The sequence below is a fragment of the Peromyscus eremicus genome, chromosome 5 (genome assembly GCF_949786415.1).
Source record: "Peromyscus eremicus chromosome 5, PerEre_H2_v1, whole genome shotgun sequence".
Classification (NCBI taxonomy): domain Eukaryota; kingdom Metazoa; phylum Chordata; class Mammalia; order Rodentia; family Cricetidae; genus Peromyscus; species Peromyscus eremicus.
Window position 1 is genome coordinate 46,045,761 of NC_081420.1, and position 13,843 is coordinate 46,059,603.

The 13,843-nt window shown below is 41.6% G+C and overlaps 1 protein-coding gene across 1 annotated transcript in view; it reads right to left on the reverse strand.

The window, feature by feature from the left end:
- Nucleotides 1-13,843, reverse strand: part of Gli3 (GLI family zinc finger 3) — a 190,464-nt gene that overhangs the window by 83,059 nt on the left and 93,562 nt on the right. The window contains exons 5-7 of the mRNA XM_059263012.1: nucleotides 9,105-9,310; nucleotides 5,896-6,045; nucleotides 1,655-1,856 (exon numbers count right to left, since the gene is read on the reverse strand). Coding sequence (XP_059118995.1) covers nucleotides 1,655-1,856; nucleotides 5,896-6,045; nucleotides 9,105-9,310 — 558 coding nt within the window. The remainder of the gene's footprint in view (nucleotides 1-1,654; nucleotides 1,857-5,895; nucleotides 6,046-9,104; nucleotides 9,311-13,843) is intronic.

Sequence of the window (13,843 nt, forward strand, 5' to 3'; positions counted from 1 at the left end):
AATATGCAGATTAGGGCCAAAGCTGGGATTTAACTACAGACAGATGCTGGAAGCCTACACTTGTGACTACACTGGCTGACCCTGAGACACTGCAGACCCCACTCTATCTATTTGATAACATTGGCTGACACTGAGCTCCCCCAGACCCCACTCCATCTATTGATTACATTGGCTGACCTTGAGACACCCCAGACCCCACACTATGTACTGACTACAGTCACAGAAGCAGGTGTTTGTTTCATCCTGTTCCCACTTTGCATTGGCCATACAAAAAAGAACAGCAGAAAATGAGAATCATGATTTATAACAATAATGCTAATTTGCCTGTCAATGAGAACTGCTGATAATTAAACTAGAAAAGAATCAAAACTGTACTGGAAAATGTTCTAGTGGAACAATGGTATCAGTTACTCCTAATAAATATGGAGACAGCACTTTGTTTATGTGTATTTTTTCTGAACTGTTGAAGTTTCCCAGACATGTAAAGTCGCCATGAAAAGCTCAACTAATAACTAGAGCTCTTGCTCATTCATAAAAACTAAAATACATTCTTACTTATTAAGAGCAAGGTTCGTGAAAACAGTCATTAGGTTTTATGTTCCATTTATTTATTGTGTTTTCTTTTGTTTGTTTTGACAGGATGTCCAATAGCCCCCATTGGTCAAGTCACTTATATCAGAAGCTGGCCTTGAATTCCTGATGCCTGTCTTCACCTCCCAAGTACCCTGTCATCATGCCAGCCTCACTAGTCTGCCCTCTCAAAGCGAGGAATCACCCACTGTGTGCAAAACTATAATTCAAAGATTACTGGTAAGTGAATGCTTAGACCAGGGTGAAAATTGTAGTGGAAATAACAGCTAAGGATCATAACCAGGATTATTTAATTAACCATTAGAAGACTGTTTAATTCCGCCTGTATTATTTATAATTAGCACAGTTCAAACAAAGTGATTAGCTGACAAGAGTAGTGTGGATACCTCACAAATTCTTAGCATGGCTTTTTTGTGTTCTTTTTGTATTCAGTGATAACAGTCCAAATTTGATCATTAGCCATAAGAAGTATTTTTTATAATAACTATTTTTACATTTCTTACATTCATGTAAGGGCGTGTTAAAATTACTTCACTATACAGAAATGATGGTCTAAGTTTTTATCTTTACAAGTAAGCTGGAAAAGTATAATGAATTCTTGTTAGCTCACTAGTGATTGGCCCAGCACGTGGCCCCAAATCATCCACAATTGTTTTCCGCTGAACTAAAAGCATTGTTTTGAATTCTTTCATTCTTACTGCCCCCTCTTCCGCTGAAAGTTGTAAGTCTGTTTTTGTTCCTCTTTTGGACACAGGCTGGGTTTTATTCCACAGAACTCTTTGCAACAGAAGACCTGGATAAAAAGATCTGAAATTCTCCGTCTCTAAGAAGTAGATGGCATTGTAACTGAATTAACTGCCATATAAAAACTAATGACTAATGCATACACACCTATTAATTTTGGCCCACTGTTGTGGTATTTAACCTGAATCCTGGTATGGATGCAGCAGCCTGGTGGCTCTTTCCTTCTCTCAGACCACTGGCGCTGCAAATGGATTACTGGCTCATTTGAGCACTGACATTTTATTATAAAGACACATAATGGACTCAGGAAAATACATACCTGATTGCACTTGCCGATAAGTGCCCATAGGAACCACTTGCTGAAGAGCTGCTACGGGAATTATTGAGAATTGTGACCAAGGAGTTAGGAGATGTTCTTATCATGGTCTGAAGGTCGAAGCTATGATCTGACAGTGGAGATATGGACAGTGTGCGCTTTCGGCTGGGCCTAGCTGACAGCCTAGGGCTAGGAAATCTGGTGCCTGTTACAAAAACAAAACAGAACTTGATTACCTACAGCCAGAATCTATACACTATTGACTACCACTTCTCAGTGCACAAGGAGAGGGACAGAAGTTGGCAACTTGTGGTGACAAGTATCTCCCCTCCCCCTTGTGATCTACTGGCTACAATTGAGGAAATTAGAGCAAAATATTTATCTTCCAGGGGTTTACCTCAGAGGAGAGCTGTTTATTAATGTGCAGGCAAAATGATAAATTGCTCAACAAAAGGGAGAGACTTTTATGTGTTATCCTTCTCATTTCTAATGATTTATGAATCTGACAGCTGCTTAGATACTCCCATCATTAATTCACCACAAGCGACAAAGACAGAGGTTCCCACAGTTGCAACACAATGCCCTCTCCACTCTAACACACACCATTTTAAGGCAATGAGTTGAATGACAAAAACTGAATTAAAGCATGTTAAAATAAAGAATTTGGTGTAGTTATGCTTGCCTTTCTCTGTGGCTCCAGCAGCTAAACGTTCCCCGGCAAACTTACAGCAACACTAAAACCATATACACAGCATTGCCCTAACCAGTGGTACCAAATTGGGGTGGTTTTGTACCCCATAAAGCATCTGGTAACATCTGGTTGTCATAGTTCAGAGCATGCTATAGACGTCTAGCAGGAAGAGGCCAGAATACTATCAAACCCCTCGAGTGCACAGAGCAGTCCCACCATGTAGAGCCTTGGACTCGGGTGTGAAAATGGAGGGTTGCTACCCTAAAAGCCTTCTCATCTCAGCATATATATTCCATATTGTTGATGATGGTGCTTTATAAACTTTCCAAGGTGGGAGGCATAAACTGTGCATGCATTTAGCGAAGCTTGATATCCCTAAGGATACTGAAATGGACTTTTCTTCTCCATTAAAGAACTAACAGATTTTAGACTTCAAGAAAAGCCCTCTGACGGCCTTAATCTAGAGGTTAGTCACTCAATTTAAACACATGCCCACTTAATACAGTGGTTTCTAACTGAGGGGTTACAATTAAACATGATTTGCGTTCAAATTTGTTAGCTCTCAAGATCCGAGTCTTAGGCCATATAGCAGCAGAGAATGCCACCCAGTGGTCCATGTTTGCTTTTGGAAGATCAAAGCTTAATGAGAGAGCAAGAAGGTAATCCTGCCAGGTGAGAAGCAAATCAATGACAAATAATTTTAAATACAAAAAGAAGATTTTATGTTTCACAGCATGGGCATGGCAATATGGCCTTACTTGGAAAATTAAAGTAGTAGATAAATCTTTAAAGAAAAAAATGACAAGTCAATTGACCTCCAGAAAATTCAATGGGAATATTTTCTTCAACACAGATGGAATAGTCTCTGTCTCCCTGCCCCCCGCCCCACCCCCACAATGTGTGCATGCGTGCCTGTGATATATGTTGGGGGGTTCCCACCAGCCTTGAACTGACAATTCTCCTTGCTAAACTAAAAGTTTGTATCACCACAAGAGACCTCAGAGATAGGCCACATACAAGATAACAATCCACCATGCTCTGAGATAATTTAATGAAAGAAAATAGATGACTGTGAAAGACTTTACAGTTAAATCTCAACACCAGACACAAAGTGGAAGTAACATCCATATGTAACACTGTTCTAACACTCTGAATGACAAGGATGGTGCCTTCTTAATTCTTTGAGTCACATTGAAAATAGGTTCAGTCATTTAGAACAGCTTCATTACCAGCTGACTTAGGGCATTTAAGCACAGAATAGTAAACCCAGCTCTGTATATGCTTCTAGTATCTAAGGAACATCTCGTTTTTATTATGCCCTCTGCCTTGAATGTAACTATTTCACACTGACTCACTGCAATACGCTAATTTCATCATCTAAGGTTTTAATGGAGAAATACCTGTCTTTTCCAGACAATTTGAATGACAGACCAGATTTATTGTCAGTTTTTACATAACCTTTCACAAAAACTATTTTCCTTAGGACTCAGAGTTAGAAGGAAGAAGATAAGCTAGACATTCTTCATCCCTGCCACAATCTCTGTTTTTGGTGGGGATGCTCGGGACTGACCCCAGCCTTCTAAATGGAGCCCTCACTGACAAGCTGTGATACAAGAGATAATGTGATCTGATACCATGAAATATAAAAAGCCTTATATCTACCATACATTGTTCAGAGCCAGGGTCCAGAGGCCTGGCAAAACCTTTCCATCAAACTCTTCAGGTCACAAAAGGCCTGGCTATAAATGTCCTCACTGTCCCCCTCTCTGAGAACAGCACTGGTTTAAGCCCTTTTCTGCTCATATGGACAGCGTGGACTTCAGTGGTTCTTGCCTTCTGCTCATCCCTAGGATGCTCCTTACAGGAATTACAGGCTCAAGGTTCTTCAACTATGAGAGCTATGAACACACCTGATTAGTCTAATAAGCTGAATATTCTAGCTTCCATGTCAAAAATCACCCCGCACGAGTTATACCACGTGCTTTTGCCACTGAAACCAGAGCCCTATTTATATTTCACAGAGGTAGGAACTGAACCCAAAGCCTTATACATGCTAGGTGAAAAGCTATCACTGAGCTATAAGCCCAGGCACAGAGGCTGGCTTCTTACCGCTCCAGTACAGGGAGTGCCAACCTAGTTTCTGTTAATTGTTTTTGTTTCTCCATTCTAATAAAAATTTCTGACAAAGAAAGAGGAGCTTTCTTTTCATGTGATGAATGATAGGACATCTAAATTCCTACTTAATGACAGTCAATTTACCATATACTCTGGCAAATTAAAATTCCTTTAATTAGTTTTTACAAAGTAAAAGGGTAGCTTCATCCTTTATTTATATATTAAAAAAAAACCACCGCTGCCTGACTAAACATATTCTTATCAAACAGGGAAAGTAATGCAGGCTGACCTTCCAAGGAGTCTCTCTTATTTTAATTCTTTATTTGCAGATTTTCAAATAACTAATTTGCATAATAACAGTGAACTGCTCCCCCCCGCCCAGCCAACAATCACTAATTGAAATGTGGTTATGATGAATCTGAAAGTTAAGCTCTTTATGCTACTGAGCCTAACAACAAAACCCCACAGAGGGTGCAACACAGTTCTTTTACTTTGTGTGTGGTAACAAGCTGTGTGATAAGAGGCCAGCACCAGGCCATACTCCTTTGGGGTACATCAACATGGTCCTGGGTGATGAGTAGACTCAGACTGTCAATTTTTATTCCTATGTGAACCAACCATCCTCTTTCTAAACTCTGAAGCTTAGGTTCATAAAAGCACCCCTGACAAGGATGACTCCAGATAGGTTCGAGCTGGAAGCGCAAGGGTTAAGCATCACTGATAGAAAAACCAGGCTTCCCTGTGGGGGGGCTTTAGCTTCATTCTTCAAAACTCTGCAAAAGGACATCCACTGAGCAGGTCCTTGTCAGAGATGAGAGCTCTGAGGTGCTCTAAAAAGCCATTAAAGGCCCATTGTGACCCAAAGGGATCCTAATGTGCCTCTGGGCACCCCTCAAGTGACACACACATCACATGATCCTGTTCCCTTCATTGCCATGTACTAGAATTTGGAAATGTTTCTGGGTTTCTTTTTTTTCCCCCTTTGTGTAACTATTATGAACCTTCCATGTTCTTAGCAGCTGCAAAGGGTCTTCATGAAACGCAGTTTTTAAATGTAACGATATGTGAATGGAAATAAATCATGTCTTAGGGTTTCTTGATTTTTTTTTTTAAAAATGCTTAATTTCTAAAGGATAAAATCCACGATACCATAGAGTGGCCATGCAAAGTCTATCCAGGTATCAAATCTGTTCCTTTATTTTCATATCACAAGAAACAGAGCAGGATAATCTGCTGAGCAGTTACATTTATGGTATAGCTACCAAACTACAATTCTATGCATATCTTAGTTCACCGGGAAGTAACAGGTCATCTCAGGCTGGCCCCTTCTGGGGAACTGAAAATGTAACCCATCACCTAACCTTTGCAGCCTTCTCTCCATTACCTAGCTGGCATTTGTTACTCTCCCAGGACTCCATCAACCAGCCTTGTCACTTACTGTCCATGGCATGAATGTACTCCATGTGGATGGCCCCTGCGCCGGCGGCGGTGGCAGCCGAGGGAAGGATGTCTGCATAAGGGCTGCGCTGGCCCGCTAGCAGGGCCATCTGGTGATAGTACTCTGCAGGGCTGACTCCAGCATGGGGGGCTGCAAGAGGAAGCAGGATGGTGACAGTTATAAGAAGGACAGAGAGCCATCTTTTTTTTTTTGAAGCATCCCAAGTTCACTTGCCATTTATCCTCCAAACACAACTCTTTTACAGCTCCATGCAATAAAGCTGTTCTAAGATGCATTCCCTGGTGTATGCCTTTATTTGAAAGCAAGAACAGAGGAATTAAAAAATAGTAAAATACTTTTTGTTCTTTATTTAAAGAAACGAACATGAATTCAAAATTATATATATATATATATATATATATATATATATATATATATATATATATATATATATATATATATATATATAGAGTCATGTATCTTTTAAGACAGGACACATACTGAGAAATATGTCGTTCATGCAATTTTTGTCATTTGGGGATCACAGAGCAGACATGTCTATGCCAAGAAAGTAATGATGTTAACTAGACAATGTAATTTATGGGATGTTCAAAATACACAAACTTGTCCTGTTGTTGGTACCAGAATGGTGGCTGTATGTAGATGGTCATGATTGACTCCCTCCCGCTGCAAAGAAAATAGTTGTCTACAGAAAATTACTATATGTTCATACTTCTTACAACAGTAGACAACTCAGACACCTGTGATGTCTTTCCAGACATACTTAAAATACTTCCCTAGGCTCCTGCCAGGAGTGTCTGAGTTAACACTCACGAACATGAGAAGTCAGAGTTTACAAGACAGAAAAAAGGGCAGCACAGCATTAATGACACACAACTGAATGATAAGCTGCAATTTCATGTTCCAGAATTTAAAAGCTCTCTTTTTCCTTTTCTTCCCCCCACTAGAAAATCAAAAAGAAAGTACCTATCAATCTGGAACAATTTACTGGCAAGAGTCAGCCTTACATGAGTAGGATAATAATTGGTTTCCATCTGCCAATTTACTTGCAAAAGCAGCAAGATATTGTAGCAGTTCTGAGGGTGGCCTCTAGATTTCCAGAAATGAGGTATCTGGGAGCCAAAAGTAAAGTAGTGTTTTAAAGTGCTTAGGGTATAGCATTTGAGCAGTGAAGGTTTACAATGACTAGCTACAGGCAGAAGAATCCTGGCAATAGGTGTTTTAGATTTGTATCCATATACAATACTTTTTATGCGTGATAAATAGCAAAAATGAGTATCTTTAAAGTATTAGACTATAAAAGGAAAATATTAGTGAAATTATTTGGTTAGGTATTGTGGTAGTTTGAGTGAGAATGACCCCTAAAAGTATACATGTTTGAATACCTGGTCACCAGTTAGTGGAACTGCTTGGGAAGGATTAAGAGGTATGGCCTTCTTAGAGGACATGTGTCATTGGGGGTGGGCTTTGAGGTTTCAAAAGTTCACATCATCGCTAACTGGCTCTTTCTCTGCCTCCTACTTGCAGATAAAGAAGCTCTCAGCTACTGCTCCATTATCATGCCTGCCTGCCGCCATGATGTTCATAGACTCTATCCCTATGGAACTGTAAGCCCCAATGAATTCATCTTGCCTCTTCATACCAATAGAAGAGTAACTAAGACAGTTATTAATTGGAGTATTAAGAGGTAGGAAAGGGAAGACAGACCCACCCATCAATCAACAGATATTTTATTTGCACTCATTAAATGCGGACAATGAGCATGATTTCCATAAAATAACCACAAGTACCATGTCCTCAGCCAATCAAATTTCTACAAGCCAACTGCACCTTGAGCTTCTTCCTCACTCTCTTCATCTGTTCTCCTTATGGTTATTTCTACCACCTTCCATTCCTTTATCACAAAATCAAATTCCAAGCAAAAATATTAATCATGTTTTACTTTTGGCAGGTTTTTAAAATGTGAATATTGCTCAAATGAGAAAATATATCCCTTGGGTACCCTACAAAAATATTCACGATACTGAATTCTTAAAAAGAAGACACATGGGGTGGTAACTATTTCTAGAAGATGGCTATTCCTAGAAATACATGAGAATGGATGATTCCTCAGAAACTTCCTGCATGGTGCCACTGTGCACTAACGGCCTCAGAATGTAGTTCCCATGTTAGAATGAGAGGCAAGGGAATCACAGCAAACAGTTCGGTGAAATGAACTGCATGGTATCTCTTTACTCTGCAACCACCAGCAATGGCTTATAGTCTGCAGTGAAGCATGCATAGCCCCCATCAGCAATTAGCAAGGCTTATGGAATTCTGTGTCAATATAGGCAAAGGTTCATATATACAGGGAAGATATAGTGACTATCCCCCTCCCCCTCAAGTCTTAAGGAATGGGTTATAACTTGACAGGAGGGTATGAATAACCAGCTCGAATTTCACAAACCTGTGTGAAAAATTATTACCAAAGAATGAAACCTACATTTTAAGCCTAAAGTGAGCATCAGGAATTACAGGAATAAAGTCTAACTCTTTCTCTTTGCCCATTGTTCAGTTTTACTGAGCATGCTCAAAGGCTGAAGGCACACATAATATGCCCCCTGCCACCCCCATCCCCAGCTCTTGGTACTTTCCATGTGGTCCATGATGGACCAACAACATTAACATCACTTAGAAGCTTTTATAAGCACAAAGACTCAGGTCTCCCACTCCACATTGCTCCAGCCCCCATGATCAGGATCCCCAGATGAAGCATATGCATAGCAGAGTTTGTAAAGCTCTGTTCTCAAGGACACATCTATATAAACATGTCTTTTCAACATACAGAAAAAAACATTCAGTAGAAGCTGGGCAAAGCACTCAGGGAATTCACACAAGCATGGGATACCTGCAGGGCTTGTCTAATGTGTGGAGTGCAGAAGAGAAGGGCATAACAACAAGGAGGGGAGTCAGTCAGACCTTGCTTTGAGTCCCAAGTTACTTAATTTTTCTGTAAACTGTTATCCTTACATAAAATATGGACACTATCTCCCATGGAAGCAGTGTCATAAGCTGGAATTCAATCTTGAACTTTGTCCCAGTGCCTGTCATGTGGAAAACCTTACCATATACTAGATCTTCTTTATACAGTGCCACAGGTAAAATGCAAGGGTGTCAGGTGATCTGTGGAAGAATTGTCTGAGACTTACCATCTGTAGGGCTCAGCCCTCGGGCAGCTGAGATCATAGAGAGGGATGGGCTGCTGTGCAAGGAGCGGATGTAGTCCATATATGGGTTGATGTAGGGGTGTGGGGGGCTGAAGGGGGACTCCGAAGCTGCAGTGGGGTTACGGTGTGGGGAGATTCTAATGAAGGGCAGGTCTGGATATGTCGGGCTACTAGATAAGGCAGAAGGCCTGGAAACAGAAAAAAAGAGACATATGCATGAGATATGCAACTCCATATATAAAGGAACATACATATGTTCTCCACAGTCTGTGGAAAAACATGCCGTGGGAAAATTTGTCAGGTGTAAACCAATTTTTTGCATTCTTACCTTTATATTAGGATGGTGTAATCCTGGTAGAAGAATACTATGAAATTAGCTGAGAACAAAAACTGATTTCTGACCTATTTCACAGCACTCTGAAGATAGTTGGGTTGTTTTTGTTTGGTTGGTTTTTTGTTTGTTTGTTTGTTTGTTTGTTTGAAAAAGAGTCAGCCTTAGCTAGGTGTGGTAGTAGGTAACTGTAATACCAGAACTCAGGAGGCTGAGGCTGAGGTCATAAGTTCAAGGTCTACAGTAGTTATTAGTTCAAGCCCAGCCTAAGAGACTCTGTCTCAAAATGTGGATAAGGTTTTAGCTCATTGACAGAACACCTGATCACAATGTATGGGGAGCTGGGTTTGATCCTCAGTGCAACACACACACAGTCAGCCACTAGTTTCCCCCATGAAGAAAATCCTCTTAACAGCCAACTGAACTATGACTCTATTTTCCAACTAATCCAAATATTAATGGCACCATTTGAAATGTATTTCTTACTTTATAGTGCTTCCTTATTAAACAAAACAATTTATCTGGTTTGAGTCTCTAGATGGCAAAGCTGCCCATAAGAAGGAAGACCATGCTGTAAGAGATGCAAAGCCAGCCTCTACACCTGCACACATGCTTCCAGAGGGCTTGCAGCTGAGGAAAACCGACTTCTACTGTTTAAAGGCAACTTCTCTTTTCCACGAGGCAGTACTTAGAATTCTGCTACTGCTCATTTTTCACATGGATCCTTATTAATTACATTTAGCAAGGAACCAACAACTGAGCAGCATCTCTGGGCTTAGAAACCTAGAAAAGGATCGGGTTTCCATCAAGCTCAGGCCCTGGTAAGCAATGAGCTAATGGAAAAGGTTTGGTTTTTTGAACGGCAAACTCTACAACGCTCTCTATGTATTTGATTTCAGAGAGTCCTGTCTGTAACTTCATCCTCATCACACACAGACATTCTGCCACTCCTGGCAACCCCAGGGACAGCCATGTCTAGAATGGTAAGCCTGGCGAGCTTGTGCCATTGTGCTCCTTCCCTGATAGACTGTTCCTCCTGGGGATGATCCAGGGATCTGGCTATGACAGGTTAAACGTGTGCACCACTCCCCGCGTACCCCATTTGCACAGGCCACGGTCAGAAGAAGAACAGGCTCTGGTAGAGACAGAGCCACTGAGAGCACATGTTTAGGAGTGAAATGAAACAAAGTGAAATGCCACTTCCCCCCTGGAGAAGCGGAGACACTGCCACCGGGCCCCTGGCCCTGTCATCCTGTCAGAACAGGATCATAACAGAAACGGCTCCAGCAATTGTACTGGGCACGCGAAGCAAAGATCTGATATTCTCTTCCTAGATAACAAGGTGAAATAAGGTGCTGGGAGTACAGGGATTCTCTCATTTGTAGGTGTTACTCAGATGCTACCTCTGGTGAAGTACAAGCAAACCCAGTTTCCTGAATTTATATACAAAGGATAAGAAGTCTCTAGTAAACAGTTCCTGAGAATGGGGTTTTCTTAGTATTTAGTAATGTGTAAAATTACACACACACACACACACACACACACACACACACACACACACACACGCCTCAATATAACATGCACACATGGACAGCTACTGCCTGCTATGTACTACACTATTTATGTGTCAATTTGAAAAACTAAAGGCCTTTATTCCACCTGACAAACTGGCAGAAGCTGTCGGTCTACCTCAGCTCTCTACTACAAGAGGAGTTTGCTGGAAAACCATCCTCTAATCTCCATGTGGCCTTGGGTCGCTGGTTAAATCGAGCTCCATTCAGACATGTTACATGGTACACAGGAAGCTCATATTCACTTCTTCCAGAAAGAATGGCCAATCCTTCCAATTTGACTCAAAAATAGTCCTTATCAAACATAAACCCCTCAATGGGGTTTTCGCTAAGATACCAGCAGACACACCAACAGTAGCCACTTCACTGCGTCCTTAACAAGACACCTCCTGGAAACACTGTGGTGATCCTCAGCAGATCGACCAATATGAAATACAAACTGGTGGGGCATGTCACCCTTCTTGGTGGGTTATTCTGTCGTTGTTTTGTTTTGCTTTCAAGTTCGACAAAGACTAGAACCTATTCTGACTCTAATATCCTGTCCTCATTAGTCCCAATTCCACTTGGGAGAATCATGCCCATGAAGACAAATACATATTCAGAAATACATGGACGCCATGGAGGGAGGGCTGGAGCAGTCATTCATCCCAGGGTGAGGCAAGTGAGTGGAGGCTCCAAGGTTGCTGTTCTTTACTGCATTCTGTGAAGGAATGGCAGGTACTCTACAGCCTCTTTCTGAGCTTCGGCCACAGGAAGACTGCAGGAAGAACTACAGGAGCTTCCCAGAAGGCCTCTAGACTTAGCTACATCATCCCGGCAAAGGTACTGGTCTCAAGGCCATTTATATGCTAGTGAGAAGCAACAGCACAGCAGAAAGGATATGACTCCAAGATTCGGAGATAAAGCTGGTAGACTTCAACCAGCTGCCAAATGGGTCGCAGACAGATGTGCTCAGAGATACAGATCACTGTTTACAAACAAGGTGACTGGGACAGGCTTCAGGGAAGAGTGCAAAATAAGCACGCTGCTCATTAACTGTCCTCAGGAAACAAGCCATCTGGTAAATCCAAGCCATCCACTTCTCCTGCATGAACAGGAAAGTGTTTCCCAATGGTGACTCAATGAGGACTCATCAGGAATCCTGAAGACGGACATCAGTCAGTCAGTAGAGGGAAGGTATGGGGAAGGTATGGGGAAGGCAGCTCCACGGCTGGCAGCTGTATGATCGAGGCACAGTCTGCATCCTCATTGTGCTTTGCTGAACGGGAGTGGGGTGGGGCGGAGTGGGGCGGGGTGGGGCGGGGTAGTGGGCTGTCTATCTTGTTCTTTATATAAATAAGTCTTCGACTGTGCCTGGTACACAGGCTTACTCATAATATACAAGGGCATCTATACATCTGAACATGTAAAATTATATCATACAACATATAAACAGGCACACATATCAGGGCTGGCACATGTGGAATGCTACATAACTTCAGATCTTGAAATGCTGGGAGTTTTGGTTTTTAAAGACATTCTAGCCAGGTATGGTAGTGCACACCTTTAAACCTTTAATCTCTGCACTCCTGAAGTGTGTGATTTCTGAGTTCAAGGTCAGCCTGGTCAAGAGAGACAGACAGACAGACAGACAGACAGAGTCTCAGAGCAAATGCATATTCACAGCAAAATCAAGCTATCAAGCTGCAGTACAGACTTCTGGTCCCCTGAACCACACACAGGCAGATTCTTGGCATTGTCAATCTCCTCTAAGAGCACAGGGCCTTCCACTCGGCTTCTTTCACTTAGTGATAAGCACTTGTTTCCTTAAATGTTCTTTCGCTGATGAAAACCTTCCTTCCTCCCTATTGTGTGTGTTCACTCTGTGCAGTAATGGATTTCATTATGATGTTTATACATGTATATAAATGAACTTGGTAAGATTCATTTGCCGTTATCCTCTTTTATCCCACATCCTCATGTGCACCACCACAAATAGTTCAATTTCTTTTTTTTTTTAATCTAGATTCCACATGACAGAAAATAAATAATATGTGTCTTTGAGTTTTGCTTGTTTGAACATAATTTTCCATTCCATCCATCTTCTTGGAAATGACATAATCCTGTTTGTCTTTAAAAACTCATTTCTTTTCAGCATCATGTAATACTCTATTAATCAGATGAGCCACAGTTTACTTATCCATATCACTACTGAAGGTATCATGGACAATTGCAAATTCTGGCAGTTACATTTACAGCTGCTATGAGCATCTATTTATAGTCTCCAACGCAGCAACTTGAATAGGAGCCCTTTTGTCCTCATCCCTGAAGAGCCTCCTTGGATTTCCCAAGACTCTCTTGGTAAAGTCAGAGAACCACATGAGGTGGCTAAGATCATGAGCTCACTAATGAAATGCAGGGCTTTTAGTGACAGGACTCGAATGTGGGCTACAACTCACTCCTACTCACATGAGATGGGTGTACTGGGACACCAGCAGCTTCCTCCTTGCTGCTGTGAGAGCTAGAAGGCACACATGCAAACTCGATGCCCATCATTTTTGAAACCGGCCAATAAAAGCTCTTTCATTCTACAAGCAATAAACAATGTCCAAATGACAATTCAGCTTCCAAGCACGGCAGTGGCTGTGGGTCTACCTTCCATACTGCTGCATTTCTCTGCATACTCTGAGGTGGACTGCCACATCAGACCCTATGTGGTGGTTTGAATAAGGACGGTCCACAGAAGCTCATATATCTGAATGCTTGGTCATCAGAGATGGGCAGTGGAGCACAAAAGCATCGATAGAAGGCATCTAGGATGTACGGATCATGAAACATGG